This window comes from Mirounga leonina, unplaced genomic scaffold (assembly GCF_011800145.1).
Source record: "Mirounga leonina isolate KUSES-001 unplaced genomic scaffold, KU_Mleo_1.0 Mir_204, whole genome shotgun sequence".
NCBI lineage: Eukaryota > Metazoa > Chordata > Mammalia > Carnivora > Phocidae > Mirounga > Mirounga leonina.
The window spans coordinates 13,667,044-13,683,994 of record NW_023270513.1 but is presented as its reverse complement, the minus strand read 5'-3'; the positions used below and the strand labels follow the sequence as shown (position 1 = coordinate 13,683,994).

The window sequence follows — 16,951 nt, the reverse complement described above, 5'->3', positions numbered from 1 at the left end:
TGAGTTTGGAAGTTTTCCTTCTGTTTCTATTTTTTAAAACAGCTTCAATCAAATAGGTATTATTTCTTCTTTGAATGTTTGGTAGAATTCCCCAGGGAATCCATCAGGCCCTGGTCTCTTGTTTTTTGGGAGGTTTTGGATCACTGCTTCAATCTCGTTACAGGTTATTGGCCTATGCAGGTTGTCAATTTCTTCCTGTTTCAGTCTTGGCAGCTTATAGGTTTCCAGGAAGGCATGCATTTCATCCAGATTGCTCAGTTTATTGGCATATAGTTGTTGATAATAATTTGACCTGATTATTTGTATTTTGGGTGTTGAGTTTGAGAAGTTTTAATAATTTTCTAATAATTTTTCTATTTCCTTGGTGTTAGTCGTGATCTCTCCCCTTTCATTCATAATTTTATTGATTTGGGTCCTTTCTCTTTTCTTTTGGGTAAGTCTGGCCAGTGGTTTATCGATCTTATTAATTCTTTCAAAGAACCAACTTCCAGTTTCATTGATCTGATCTACTGTGTTTCTGGTTTCTAATTCATTGATTTCTGCTCTAATTTTAATTATTTCTCTTCTAATGTGTGGCTTAGGCGTTGTTTGTTGCTTTTTCTCTAGTTCTTTAAGGTGTAGAGTTAGCTAGAGAATTCAGGATTTTTCCAAGTTTTTGAGTGAGGCTTGGATGGCTATGTATTTCCCCCTTAGGACCGCCTTTGCAGTATCCCATAGGTTTTGGACCAATGTGTTTTTGTTCTCATTGATTTCCGTGAATTGTTTAAGTTCTTCTTTGATTTCTTGGTTAACCCAATCATTCTTGAACAGAGTGGTCTTTAGCTTCCAAGTGTTTGAATTTCTGCCAATTTTTTTTTGTGTGTGTGTGATTGAGTTCGAGTTTTAGAGCATTGTGGTCTGAGAATATGCAGGGAATAATCTTAAACTTTTGGTATCAGTTGAGACCTGATTTGTGACCCAGTATATGGTCGATTGTGGAGAAAGTTCCATGTGTGCTTGAGAAGAATGAGTATTCTGTTGTTTTAGGGTGGAATGTTCTGTAAATATCTATGAGGTCCATCTGGTCCAATTTATCATTCAAAGCTCTTGTTTCCTTATTGATTTTCTGCTTAGATGATCTGTCCATTGCTGAGAGTGGAGTATTGAGGTCTCCTACATTTAACGTATTGTTATCAATATGACTATTTTGGTTAACAGATGGCTTATGTAGATGGCTGCTCCCATGTTGGGAGCATACATATTTACAATTGTTAGATCTTCTTGTTGGATGGACACTTTAAGAATTATATAGTGTCCTTCTGTGTCTCTTATTACAGACTTTAGTTTAAAATCTAATTTGTCTGATATAAGAATTGCTACCCCAGCTTTCTTTTGAGGTCCACTGGCATGGAAGATATATCTCCATCCCTTCACTTTCAGTCTGGATGTATCTTTAGGTTCAAAATGAATCTCTTGTAGACAGCATATGGATGGGTCCTGTCTTTTTATCCAATCTGCAACCCTGTGCCATTTTATGGGAGCTTTTAGGCCATTCACGTTGAGAGTGATTATTGAAAGATATGAATTAATTGTCATCACGTTGCCTGTGAAGATGTTGCTTTTATAGTTTGTCCCTGTAAATTTCTGTTGTAGATCACTCTTGGGGTCTTTCTCCTTTTATAGAAGCCCCCTTAATATTTCTTGCAGGGCCGGCTTGGTGGTCACATATTCTTTCAGCTTCTGCCGGTCATGGAAGCTCTGCATCTCTCCATCCATTCTAAATGAAAGCCTTGCCGGATAAAGTATTCCTGGCTGCATGTTCTTCTCATTTAGTACCCTGAATATGTCTTGCCAGGCCTTTCTGGCTTGCCAGGTCTCTGTGGATAGGTCTGACGTTATTCTGATGTTCCTCCCTCTGTACCTAAGGAATCTCTTCCCCCTAACTGCCCTTAAGATGGTTTCCTTGGTTCTAAGATTTGCAAGTTTTACTATTACATGCCAGGGTGTTGGCCTGTTTTCCTGATCTTAGGAGGGCTCCTCTCTGCCTCTAGGACTCGAATGTTTGTTTCATTCCCCAGATTAGGGAAGTTCTCAGCTATGATTTGCTCAAAAACATCTTCTAGCCCTGTCTCTCTCTCCACTCTCTCCGGGATTCCAATTATTCTGACATTGGAACGCTTCATGGTGTCACTTATTTCTCTGATTCTATTTTCATGGATTCTGAGTTGTTTTTCCTTGGGCTCCTCTGTTCCCTTTTTATCTATTATATTGTCTTCTAGGTCACTTATTATCTCTTCTGCCTCAGTTACCCTAGCTGTTAGATTATCTAGATTGGATTGGATCTCATTGATAGCATTTTTAAGTTCTGCCAATTCACCTTTATTTCTGACCTTAGAGACTCTATGTTGCCATTAATTGATTTCTCCATTCTAGCCATTGTCTTCACAATGGCTAGCCTGAATTCCATCTCTGACATCTTGGTTATATCTACATCCATTTGTAAATCTGCAGCATAAGTCATAATCTCTGAGTCTTTTCTATTTTGAGGGCTCCTCCTCCTAGTCTTTCTGTTGATGGGTGTTTGAGGGAATGTATAGAGTTGAAATTATTGACTGGAACCCAAGCAAGATGCACCTGTTTTCTTGGGACCTTAGGTTTGCTGTCCTCTTGTTTTCCCAGCCTGTCTTCTGTGGGAGGGGCCTGCTGCGCTGTTACTCAGGCAACCCTGTTTGGGCGGAGTTGCCCTGTGCCCCTTTGGCGGGGTATGGGCTTAGTGGGAATCAGTCTTTGAGGCTTTTGTTCTCTGGTGCCTTTCCCTGGTGGCTTTCTGTGTCTCTTCCATGAGTCAGAGCAGAAAAAACCAATTCCAAACCTCTGCCTCAGAGCAGAGAGACCACAGTCTGTTCTTCAGTGAACTCTCCAGGCCACACTGTCTCCGTTTCTTTCCGTGTTGTTATAAACTGCAGCGTCCTGGGTTGTGTGCCCCTCCGCAGTGCTTACAGTCCTGCCTTCAGGTCGGGGTCCGTTTCTGCCCTTTGTGCTTCTAAAACCACCAGCTGCTCCCAGTTCGCATGCGCATGCGACTCCGCCACTCCGGGTTTCCACCCCGGGGGCTGCAGTTCACCCGCGTGACCCCGGCGCTCCGGGTTTCCATCCCCGGGGCTGCAGTTCGCATGCGCGTGACTCCGCAGCTCTGGGTTTCCGACGGGGTGGCTGCAGTTCGCATGTGCGTGACCCAGCCGCTGTGATTTTCCACCCTGGGAGCTGCCCTAAAGTCCTTTCCCCGATGCTACCGGTCTGCGAGTCTGTGCCCATCCACAGCGCATGAGGCTGTCACTCACTGGTGGTGTAGGATTCCCACGGCCAGGCACCCTCCTGCTGCCATTTATCCTCTGATATCTGCCCACAGAATCATGGCTCTCTGCTTCATACCTCAAAACCAACTGCCTGTGATATTCTGTTTTAGAGATCCAGATCTTCTTACATCTCAGGCTGGTTTCGTGGGTGCTCAGAGTGGTCTGGTAGATATCCAGCTCAATTCCGGGGACCAGCTGAAATAGGGTCCCCTACTCCTCCTCCATCTTCCCCCCCTCCCTTCACAATACAGATCTTTCACCACTTTGTTTAAGTTTATTCCTAGGTATCTTACGTGTTTTGGTGCAATTGTAAATGGATTGATTTCTTAAGTTCTCTTTCTGCCACTTCATTATTACTGTATAGAAATGCAACATATTTCTGTACATTCATGTTGTATTCTGAAAATTTATGGAATTTGTGTATCAGTTCTAGCAATTTTGAGGTGGAGTCTTTGGGTTTTTCTACTTAGAGAAGCATTTAATCTTCACATAGTGAAAGTTTGACTTCTTCCATGCCAATTTGGATGTCACTTATTTATTTTTTTTTGTCTGATTACTGAGGCTAGGATTTCCTGTACTATGATAAATAACAATGGAGAGAGTGGACATCCCTGTCTTGTTGCTGACCATAGAGGAAAAGCTCTCAGTTTTTCTCATTGAGGATGTTATTACCTGGGGTTTTTTCATTTGTGGTCATTATGATATTGAGGTGTGTTCCCTCTATCCCTACATTTTGGGGTTTTTAATCAAGAATGGATGCTGTTCTTTGTCAAATGCTTTGCATCTATTGAGAGGATCATATGTTTCTTATCCTTTCTTTTATTAATGTGATGTTTCACGTCCATTGATTTGCAAATATTGAACAACCCTTACAGAACAGGAATAAATTCAGTTTGCTAGGATCTTCTTGAGAATTTTTGCATCCATGTTCATCAGGGATATTGGCCTGTAATTGTCTTTTTTAGTGGGGTCTTAGTCTCACTTTGGAATCAGGGTAATGCGGGCCTTGTAGAATGAGTTTGATTGTTTTTCTTCAATTTCTATTTTTTGGAACAGTTTGAGAAGAATAGGTATTAAGTCTTCTTTAAATGGTTTGTAGAATTCGTCTGAGAAGCCGTCTGGCCCCATGCTTTTGTGTGTTGGGAGATTTTTGATTACTGATTCAAAACTTTTCCTTTTTATTGGTCTCTTTAAGTTTTCTGTTTTTTCCTGTTTCAGTTTTGGTAGTTTATATGTTCTAAGTATTTATCCAGTTCTTCCAAATAGCCCAATTTTTTTGGAATATATTTTTTTATACTATTTCTTGTAATTATATTTCTGTGATGTTGGTTGTGATAGGTCACATTTGTGATTTTATTTATTCAGGTCCTTTTTTTTTTCTTTTTTATATATCTGGCTAGGAGTTTTTCAATTTTATTAATTTTTTCAAAGAACCAGCTCCTGTTTTCATTAATCTGTTCTACTGGTTTTATTTTATTTCTTTGTCATTTATTTCTGCTCTAATCTTTATTGTTTCCCTTCTTCTGCTGGCTTTATGCTCCATTTGTTGTTCTTTTTAGCTTCTTAGGTGTAAGTTTAGGTTGCATATTTGATATTTTTCTTGCTTTTTGAGGTAGGTCTGTATTGCTATATACTTCTCCCTCATAAACACTTTTGCTGCATCCCAACAGTTTTGGACTTTCATATTTTCATTTTTGTTTGTTTCCATGTATTTTTTTTTTCATTTCTTCTTTAATTTCCTGGTGGATCCATTCTTATTTATTATGATGGTCTTTAACCTCCATGTATTTGTGTTCTTTCCAAATTTTTCTTCTGGTTGACTTCCAGTTTCATATCATTGTGATTAGAAAATATGCATAGTATGATCTCATTTTTTTTTTTTTACTTGTTCAGGCCTAATTTGTGACCTAGTATGTGATCTATTCTGGTGAAGGTCCTGTGTGCATTGGAAAAGAATGTGTATTCTGCTGTTTTAGGATGAAATATTCTGAATATATCTGTTAAGTCCATCTGGTCCAGTGTGTCATTCAAAGTCTTTGTTTCCTTGTTGATTTTCTGCTTAGATGGTCTGTGCATTGATGTATGGGGGGTGTTAAAGTCCCCTACTATAATTGTATAATTATCACTGTGTTCCTTTCTGTTTGTTATTAATTCTTTTATATGCTTGGGTGCTCCAAAGTTGGGTTCATAAGTATTTAGAATTGTTAGATCTTCTGTTGGATTGCCCCATTTATTAAAATATAGTGCCCTGGGGTGCCTGGGTGGCTCAGTCATTAAGCATCTGCCTTCGGCCCAGGTCATGATCCCAGGGTCCTGGGATCAAGCCCCGCATCAGGCTCCCCACTCTGTGGGAGGCCTGCTTCTCCCTCTCCCACTGCCCCTGCTTGTGTTCCCTCTCTCGCTGTGTCTTTCTCTGTCAAATAAATAAATAAAATCTTAAAAAAAAAATAAAACAATAAAATGTAGTGCCCTTCTTCATCTCTTGTTACAGTCTTTGACTTAAAATCTAGTTTTTCTGATATAAGTATGGCTACTGAAGCTTACTTTTGACCTTTATTAGCATAAATGGTTGTCCATCCCTTCACTTTCAATCTGCAGGTGACTTTAGATCTAAAATGAGTTTGTTGTAGGCAGCATACAGAAGGTCCTTGTTTTTTAATCCATTCTCACAGCTTATGTCTTTTAATTGGGGCATTTAGTCATTTTAAATTCAGAGTAATTATTGACTGTTATGAGTTTAATGCCACTTTATTACTTGTTTTGTCATTGTTTATGGAGTTGTTCTCTGTTCCTTTCTAGTCTTTGTCACTTTAGGTCTTTCCCACTCAAAACATCCCTTCTAATATTTCTTGCAGGGCTGGTTTATTGGTCATGAACTCCTTTAGTTTTTGTTTGTCAGGGAAACTCTATCTCTCCTTCTCTTCTGAATGTTATCCTTGGTGGATAGAATATTTTTGTCTGCATATTTTTTCCATTCAGCACACTGAAAATATCAGCCCCTTTCTTCTTTCCTGACAGGTTTCTGTGGAAGATCAGCTGCTAACCTTATTTGTCTTTCCTTGTAATTTAGAGACTTCTTTCTTTTTTCTATTTTTAGGATTTTTATCTCTATATTTTGCAAATTTAACTAAGATACATCATGGTGTCTTACTTTTGTTGATTTTGTTGGGAGTTCTTTGTACTGCCTGGATTTGGATATCTGTTTCCTTTCCCAGATTGGGAAAATTTTCAGCCTTAATTCCTCAAATAATCCTTTTCTGTTCTTTTCCCTCCCTTCTTCTGGGATTCCTATGATTCAAATAGTATTATGCTTTATGGAGTCACTGAGTTCCCTATGTCTTACATTTGTGATGTAATATTTTCCCCCTCTTCTTTTCAGCTTCATTATTTTCCATAATTTTATCTTCTATATCACTTATTTATTCTTTTGCTTCTTCCACCCTTGTGGTCATTATAACCAGTCAGTTTTGCATCTTGGTTATTGAATTTTCCATTTCAGCCTGATTAGTTTTTAGCTCTTTTGTCTCCAGAATAAGGGACTCCCTGGCATCTACTATGTTTTTGTGAAGCCAACTCATGTCATTATGACTATTGTTTTAAATTCTGATTGAGGCATATTATTTATATCTCTTTCAATTCTATGCCTTGCTGTGACCTTTTCTTATTCATTCTTTTGAGATGAATCTCTCCATCTTGGCATTATATTTAGGTCCCTGTCTTCTTCTCTGTGTTAGAAAGCCTGTTATATTTTCTGCTTCTGAGGGTAATGGCTTTATTAAGAAGAGGTCATATACTGTCCAGGGCCTGGCACTTCAGGAAGTGTCTCTGGAGTATGCTATGTGTACTCTGCTGCTGTGCTTTGACTGCTCTTTTCATCAGGTCAGGCGTCTTGCACAGTTTCTCCTTGCCTGCAATGGAGAGTGTTCTGACTTGGGCAAGAGTGTGGTGAGTTTTAACTCGGTGTGCTGTGGTCTGCTTGTTAAAAGAGAGCTGATGCTATTTCCACTAGGACTGAAGCTTTTCAAAACTCTCTGGTCCATAGATGTGGTGTGTGCAGGGGCATTTTTGCTGATCATCTCAGGGAGGGGCCTACTGCACCCGTTCTCAGGCACCATTGCCCAGAGGAAAGCAGAACCAGCAGAGTGCAGGGGCATGGGGCTTCGTGTAAGTGGCTTAGGCTGCCACAGTTTTAGCTATGCTGCTTACTGAAGTTAGTTTATGATGCCAGCCAGCTTCCTAGTCCCTGAACTAGTGAACAATTTCCCCTTGTTTAGGCCAGGCTTCCATTAGATCACTGCATTCATCCTTGTCTGTGTCTGGGTCATCTGTCTGCCTGGCAACACAATACGAGTTGTGCTCTATTGCAGGCAGGCTGGCTGAGTTTTACAACTCCAAGTTTTAGGGACCTGGCATGGGGGGAAAGTGATGCTAGTCCTCTTCAGGAGGGTCTCACCACATTGGGATTGATGCAAGTTTGGCCCAGAAGGGCAGTCACACCAAAATTCAGGAATGGGCAGATAGAAGTAAAGCTCTGTGAAGAGCCATTGTTCAGGTTAGCCACCCTCAGCAAGTGTCTCTGCATCTATGTTGCTGGGCAGGTGATGGAAATGGCTCTTTTGTCCCTGGAGACATAATGACACCTCTCCCAGATGTGCTCCAAGAAGGGGGAACAATCTCTACCAGTGCATTCAGGGGATCCTCAGATTGTGCTGTGTGCTTCTAGGCTATCTGTCGTCTTTATTCACAGGAGTCCTGAAGTGCCCTCAGGGTGCCACACCAGCCAAACAATGGACCTCTAAATCTCCAATCTTTGAGACCTGCTGGTTGTAAAAACTCACAAAAATCTGCTCCTTTCATTTTCTCAGTCACCGTCTTTGGAGAAGTGTTTTCCTTGTATGGTTCCCTTTGTGCTCCTCTCTCTCTCTCTCTGTGACTCTCTCTTTCTCCATGACTATGTCTTTCTCTCCTCCACAGCATCTGCAATCCATTTCTCCCTCAGACCATGTCTCCACACCTCTTACTTTCCATGATTTAGCTTTTTCTTTCCCTCTAGTTATGCAATTTATTCTGTTAGTCTTTAGACCAATATTTTTTGAGGTATTCAGAATGATTTGATATTTATCTAGCTTTATTCAAGGGATGAGGCAAAGCTAGGGTCTTCCTACATCTCCTTATTTCTTCTTTAATTTATGGTTGACCCATTCCTTGTTTAATAGCATATTGTTTAACCCCCATGTATTTGTGGTCTTTTCAATTTTTTTTGTGTGGTTTACTTCAAGTTTCATAGCATTATGGTCAGAAAATATGTATGGTATGATCTCAAACTTTTTGTATTTTTTGAGACCTGTTTTGTGACCTAGTATCTGATCTATTCTGGATAATATTCCATGTTCATGTGAAAAGAATATAAATCACACACTCTTAAATAATCAATGGGTCAGGGGCACCTTGGTGGCTCAGTTGTTTAAGCGTCTGCTTTTGACTCAGGTTGTGATCCTGGCGTCTTGGGATGGAGCCCTGCATCGGACTCCTTGTTCAGCAGGAAGCTTGCTTCTCCCTCTCCCTCTTCCCCTCCCCCTTGCTTGTGGCATGCTCTCTCTCTCTGTGTCACATGAATAAATAAAATCTTTTAAAAAATCAATGGGTTAAAGTTGAGATCACAAAGCTCATTACAAAATATTTAGAATCCAATGAAAACAAAACATAGCAAAGCTTATAAGATGCAGCAAAAACAGTGGTATAAAAGAAATGTATAAATGTGGATTATATTAAAAGAAGAAAGATCTCATATTAACAACTAGTGTTTTAACTTAAGGGATGAAAAGAGAACAAACTCAACTCACAGGTAGCAGAAGAAGAGAAATAATAAAGGATATAACAGAGATAAACAAAATAAAGAACAAAGAAACAATTAAGAAAAATTAAGAAAATCACGAGTTGGTTCTTTGAAAAGATCAACAAAATAGACAAATTCTCGGGCGCCTGGGTGGCTCAGTTGGTTAAGCGACTGCCTTCGGCTCAGGTCATGATCCTGGAGTCCCGGGATCGAGTCCCGCATTGGGCTCCCTGCTCGGCGGGGAGTCTGCTTCTCCCTCTCCTGCTCCCCCCTCTTGTGCTCTTTCTCTCTCTCACTCTCTCTCTCTCAAATAAATAAATAAAATCTTTAAAAAAAAATAGACAAATTCTCAGCTAGATGGACTTGAGAAAAGAAAGAGAAGACAAAATCAGAAATGAAAAGCGGGACATTACTACCAATTTTACATAAATAAAATTTATTAGAGAGTGCTCTGAACAATTGTACACTGCAAATTGGATAACCTAGATGAAATGGAGAGATTCATAACCTGTCAACACTAAATCATGAGGAAAGAGAAAATCTGAACAGATCACTAAATAGCAAGGGGATTGAATCGGTATTCAGAAATCTTCATATAAGAAAAGTAAGAAAACAATGGCTTCAATTGTGAATTTTTTCAAATATTTAAAGAATAATTGATACCAAACCTTCTCAAAATCTTCCAAAATATTTAAGAGAGAATAATTCTTTTTTAAAAGATTTTTATTTATTTATGTGAGAGTGATCATGAATGGGGTGGGATGCAGAGGGAGGGGGGAGGGACAAGTTGACTCCATGCTGATGCTGATCACAGAACCCAAAGGAAGTCCTGATCCCAGGACCCTAAATCATGACCTGAGCGAAAATCAGACGCTTAACTGATTGAGCCACCCAGAAAGAACTCCCTGAAGAGAGAATAGTTCTTAACTCATTGTATGAGGCCAGCAGTGCTGTGATACCAAAGACACTGCAAAAAAAGCATATAATGATCAATATCCCTTCTGAATATTGATGCAAATATTTTCAATAAAATACTACAAAACAGAATTGAAACAATATACTGAAAATATTATATAGTATAGCCTAGTGGTATTTATTCCTGGTATGCAAGGATGTTTCAACATACAAAAATCAATCAATGTAATAAATTGTACTAACAGAACAAAGGGGGGAAATAATACATAATCATTTCAATTGATGGAGAAAACATTTGGAAAAGTTCAAAACATTTGAAAAAGTTCAACACCTTTTCATGAGAAAAACACTCCACAAAATAAAAAGAGAAGTAAAATAACTACATAATAAATGTCATATATGTAAAGCTCAAAGCTGATATCATACTCAGAGCAGAAATAAATGGTATAGAAACAAAACAAAACAAAACAAAATACAATAGAACAGATTGATGAAATCAGAAGCTGGTTTCATAAATAAAATTGATAAGCCCCTACTGAAACTTATCAAAAGGAAAATAGAAAGGACCCAAATAATAAACAATCACAAATGAGGAATGCATGGGTTGCTCAGTCAGTTAAACATCTGTCTTTGGCTCAGGTTATGATCCCAGGGTCTTGGGATCGAGTCCCTCATCAGGCTCTTGCTCAGTGGGGAGCCTGCTTCTCCCTCTCCCTCTGCACCATACCCTGCTCCTGTTTTTTCTCTCTCTCTCATTCTGACAAATAGATAAATAAAATCTTTTAAAATTTTTAAAAATAATAAAAAATAAAAAACATCACAAATGAGAGAAGAGAAATAACCAATACAACAGAAATACAAACAAGTGTAAGAGAATATTATGAAAAACTATATGCCAAAAAATTGGACAACCTGGAAGAAATGGATAAATGCCTAGAAACATATCAACTACTAAAACTGGAACAGGAAGAAATAGAAAACTTGAACAGATATATAACCAGCAAAGAAATTTACTCAGTAATCAAAAACTCCCAGAAAAACAAAACTCCAGGGCCAGAGGGCTTCACAGGCTAATTATACCAAAAATTAAAAAAAAAAAAATTATTACCTATTTTTCTCAACTATTCCAAAAAATAGAAAAGGAAGGAAAACTTCCAAATTCATTTCATGAGACCACCATTACCTTGATACTAAAACCAGATAAAGACTCCACTAAAAAAGAAAACTACAGACCAATATCCTTGATGAAATGGATTCAAAAATTCTCCAAAAATTCTAGCAAACTGAATCCAACAGTACATTAAAATAATCATTCACCATGTTCAAGTGGGATTTATTCCTGGACTGCAAGCGTAGTTCAATATTTGCATATCAGTGTGAGACACATTAATAAAAGAAAGGTTAAGAACCATATGATCTTTCAATAGATGCAGAAAAACAAAACATTTGACATAGTACAACATTGATTCATGATAAAAACCCTCAACAAAGTAGGGTTTGAGGGAACATACCTCCCATAACAAGGGTCATATATTAAAAACCCACAGTTAATATCATTTTCAAAGGGGAAAAACAAGGTTTTCCTCTATGGTCAGGAACAAGACAGAGATGTCCACTTTCACTGCTGTTATTAAACATAGCACTGGAAATCCTAGCCACAGCAATCAGACAAATGAAACAAAACAAAACAAAAACAGTATCCAAATTGGCAAGGAAGAAATACAACTTTCACTATTTGTAGATGACATGATACTCTATATAAAAAACCTGCAAGACTCCACCAAAAAATTACTAGAACTGATACAAGAATTCAGTAAAGTTACAGTATACAAAATCAGTGTACAAAAATCGGTTGCATTTCTATACACCAAGAATGAAGCAGCAGAAAGAGAAATCAGGAAGTCAATCCCACTTAAAATTACACCAAAATCATAAGACATTTAGGAGTAAATCTGACCAAAGAGGTGAAAGCCCTGTACATTGAAAACTATAAAAAAATGATGAAAGAAAATGAAGGGGACACAAAGAAATGGAAAGATATTCTATGATCATGGATTGGAAGAACAAACATTCTTAAAATGTTTATACTACCCAAAGCAATCTACACATTGAAGGCAACCCCCATCAAAATACCACCAACATTGTTCACAGAATAAGAACAAACAATCCTAAAATTTGTATGGAACTATAAAAAGTCCTGAATAGCCAAAGCAACCTTGAAAAAAAACAAAGCTGGAGGCATCACATTTCCAGACTTCATGTTATATTACAAAGCTGTAGTGATCAAGACTGTAAGGTACTGGCACAAAAATAGACACACAGACCAATAGAACAGAATAGAAAACCTAAAAATGAACCCACAACTATATGGCCAGTTAATCTTAGACAAAGTAGGAAAGGATACGCATTGCAAAAAAAAAAAAAAAAAAAAGTCTCTTCAACAAATGGTGTAAGGAAAACCTGACAGGAATAGGCTAAAGAATGAAACTGAAATACTTTCTTGCACCATATGCAAAAATAATAGCAAAATGGATGAAACACCTAAATGTGAGACAGAAAAACATTAAAATTCTAGAGGAGAATATAGGCAGGAACCTCTCTGACATTGGACATAGCAACCTTTTAGTAGATATGTCTTCTAAGCCAAGGTAAACAAAAGCAAAATAAAGTGTTGGGACTTCATCAAAATAAAAAGCTTCTGTACAGCAAAATAAACAATAAAAAAACCCTAAAAGACAACCTATGGAATGGTAGAAGATATTTGAAAATGACATTTCTGATAAAGGTTATTATCCAACCTATATAAAGGGCTGATAAACCTGAACACCTGAAAAACAAATAATTCAATTAAGAATGGGCAGGAAACATGAATAAACATTTTTCCAAAGAAGATATACAGATGGCCAACAGACAAATAAAAAGATGCTCAACCTCCCTCATCATCAGGGAAATACAAATCAAAATTACAATGAGATATCATCTTGAACCTGTCAGAATGGCTAAAATTAACAATGCAATAAACAAGTGTCAGCAGGGATGTGGAGAAAGAGGAACCTTCTTACACTGTTGGGAATGAAAACTGGTAGAGCTACTCTGGAAAACACTATGAATGTTCTTCAAAAAGTTAAAAATAGAACTATCCTATGATCCAAAAATTGCACTCCTAGGTATTTACCCAAAGAATACAAAAATACTAATTTGAAGCAATACATGCATCATAATGTTTATAGCAGTGATTTTTACAATAGCTCAATTATGGAAACAGCCTGAGTGCCTTGACTAATGAATGTATAAAGAAAATCAAGGCATATCTTTATATAATTAAATATTATTCAGCCAAAAAATGAAACCTTGCCACTTGCAATGACATGGATGGATCTAGAGATTATTATGCTAAGTGAAATAAGTTAGTCAGAGAAACACAAATACCATGATTTCACTCATATGTGGATTTTAAGAAATGTTACAGATGAACATGGCAGGCAGGGGAAGAGAGAGGAAACCATAAAACAGACCCTTAATTATAGAGAACCAAATGAAAATTGATGGAAGGGAGGTAGGTAGGGGAATGGGTATTAAGGAGGGCACTTGTGATGAACAGTGGGTGTTGTATGCAAGTCATAAATTACTAAATTCTACATTTGAAACTATTATTACACCATATGTTAACTAACTAGAATTTAAATTTAAAAAAACTTGAGTCGGGGGGGGGAGATGGTGGAGGAGTAGGGGATCCTATTTCAACTGGTCCCGGAATTGAGCTGGATATCTACCAGACCACTCTGAGCACCCACGAAACCAGCCTGAGATGTAAGAAGATCTGGATCTCTACAAACGGAATATCGCAGGCTGTTGGTTTTGAGGTACGAAGCATGGAGCCGTGATTCCGCAGGCAGATATCACAGGATAAACGGCAGCGGGAGGGTGCCTGAATGTGGGAATCCTACACCGCTGGTGAGTGACAGCCTCGAGTGCTGCGGATGGGGAACAGACTCACAGATCAGTAGTGGTGGGGAAAGGACTTTAAAGAAGCCCCCGGGGTGGAAACCTGGAGCCGCGGGGTCGCGCCTGTGAACTGCAGCCCCCTGGCCGGAAACCCGGAGTGGCGGGGTCACGTGCGCAGGCGCGAACTGGGAGGGGCTGGCGGTTTTAGAAGCACAAAGAACAGAGACACACTCTGACCTGGAGGCAGGACTGGAAGCACAGCGGAGGGGCACACCACCCAGGACGCTGCAGTGTATAGCAGCACGGACAAAAATGGAGACAGTGTGGCCTGGAGAGCTCACTGAAGAATAGACTGCAATCTCTCTGATCTGAGGCAGAGGGTTGGAAACAGTCTATTCTGCTTTGACTCGTGGAAGAGATGCGGAAACCCGCCAGGGAAAGGCACCAGAGAACAAAAGCCCCCAAAACTGATTCCCACTGAGCCCATCCCCTGCCAAAGGGGCGCAGGGCAACTCCGCCGGAACAGGGTTGCCTGAGTAACAGCGTGGCAGGCCCCTCCCCCAGAAGACAGCCTGGGAAAACAAGAGGCCAGCAACAAAAACATGCACATCTTCTTGGGTTCTGGTCAATAATTTGGACTCTATACATTCCCTCAACCACCCATCAACAGAATGACGAGGAGGAAGAACCCCCAAAATAGGAAAGACTCAGAGATTATGACTTATGCAACAGATTTACAAATGGATGCAGATATAACCAAGATGTCAGAGATGGAATTCAGGCTAGCAATTGTGAAGACAATAGCTAGAATGGATAAATCAATTAATGGCAACATAGAGTCTCTAAGGGCAGAAATAAAGGTGAATTGGCAGAACTTAAAAATGCTATCAATGAGATCCAATCCAATCTAGATAATCTAACAGCTAGGGACTGAGGCAGAAGAGATAATAAGTGACCTAGAAGACAATATAATAGATAAAAAGGGAACAGAGGAGCCCAGGGAAAAACAACTCAGAATCCATGAAAACAGAATCAGAGAAATAAGTGACACCATGAGGCGTTCCAATGTCAGAATAATTGGAATCCTGGAGGGAGTGGAGAGAGGGAGAGGACTAGAAGATATATTTGAGCAAATCGTAGCTGAGAACTTCCCTAATCTGGGGAATGAAACAAACATTCGAGTCCTAGAGGTAGAGGGGACCCATCCTAAGATCAAGGAAAACAAGCCAACACCCCGGCATGTAATAGTAAAACTCGCAAATCTTAGAACCAAGGAAACCATCTTAAGGGCAGTTAGGGGGAAGAGATTCCTTAGGTACAGAGGGAGGAACATCAGAATAACGTCAGACCTATCCACAGAGACCTGGCAAGCCAGAAAGGCCTGGCAAGCCAGAAAGGCCTGGCAAGACATATTCAGGGTACTAAAAGAGAAGGACGTGCAGCCCAGAATACTTTATGTGGCAAGCCTTTCATTTAGAATGGATGGAGAGATGCAGAGCTTCCACGACCAGCAGAAGCTGAAAGAATATGTGACCACTAAACCGGCCCTGCAAGAAATATTAAGGGGGGATTCTATAAAAGGAGAAAGACCCCAAGAGTGATGTACAACAGAAATTTACAGGGACAATCGATAAAAACAACGTCTTCACAGTCAACAAGATGACAATTAATTCATATCTTTCAATAATCACTCTCAACGTGAATGGCCTAAACGCTCCCATAAAACGGCACAGGGTTGCAGATTGGATAACAAGACAGGACCCATCCATATGCTGTCTACAAGAGACTCATTTTGAACGTAAAGATACATCCAGACTGAAAGTGAAGGGATGGAGATCCATCTTCCATGCCAGTGGACCTCAAAAGAAAGCTGGGGTAGCAATTCTTATATCAGACAAATTAGATTTTAAACTAAAGTCTGTAATAAGAGACACAGAAGGACACTATATCATTCTTTCTTTCTTTCTTTCTTTCTTTCTTTCTTTCTTTCTTTCTTTCTTTCTTTCTTTCTTTCTTTCACAGAGAGATAGAGTGCACAGAAAGTCAGAGTGGCAGGCAGAGGGAGAGGGAGAAGCAGGCTCTCTGCTGTGCAGGGAGCCCAATGCGGGGCTCAATGACCTGAGCTGAAGGCAGACACTTAACTGACTGAGCCACTCAGGCGCCCCGACACTATATCATTCTTAAAGGGTCTATCCAACAAGACGATCTAACAATTGTAAATATCTATGTCCCCAACATGGCAGCAGTCATCTATATAAGCCAACTGTTAACCCAAAATAAAGTGTCATATTGATAACAATATGGTAATTGTAGGAGACCTCAATACTCCACTCTCAGCAATGGACAGATTATCTCAGCAGAAAATTAACAAGGAAACAAGAGCTTTGAATGATACTTTGGACCAGATGGACCTCATAGATATTTACAGAATATTCCACCCTAAAACAGCAGAATACTCATTCTTCTAGAGTGCACATGGTACTTTCTCCAGAATCGACCATATACTGGGTCACAAATCAGGTCTTAACCGATACCAAAAGACAGATTATTCCCTGCATATTCTCAGATGATAATGCTTTAAAACTGGAACTCAATCACACACAAAAAAAAAATTGGCAGAAATTCAAACACTTGGAAGCTAAACACCACTCTGCTCAAGAATGTTTGGGTCAACCAAGAAATCAAAGAAGAATTTAAACAATTCATGGAAATCAATGAGAACGAAAACACATCGGCCCAAAACCTATGGGATTCTGCAAATGCTGTCCTAAGGGGGAAATACATAGCCATCCAAGCCTCACTCAAAAAAAAAAAAAAAAAAAAAAAAAAAAAAAAAGAAAAAGAAAAATCCCGAATTCATCAACTAACTCTACACATTAAATAACTGGAGAAAAAGCAATAAACGATGCCTAAGCCACAC

At 39.2% G+C, this 16,951-nt stretch overlaps 1 protein-coding gene across 1 annotated transcript in view; it reads right to left on the bottom strand.

The window, feature by feature from the left end:
• Positions 1-3,205, bottom strand: part of CYLC1 (cylicin 1) — a 162,645-nt gene extending 159,440 nt beyond the window's left edge. The window contains exon 1 of the mRNA XM_035028628.1: positions 3,033-3,205. Coding sequence (XP_034884519.1) covers positions 3,033-3,205 — 173 coding nt within the window. The remainder of the gene's footprint in view (positions 1-3,032) is intronic.
• Positions 3,206-16,951: the final 13,746 nt, after the last annotated feature.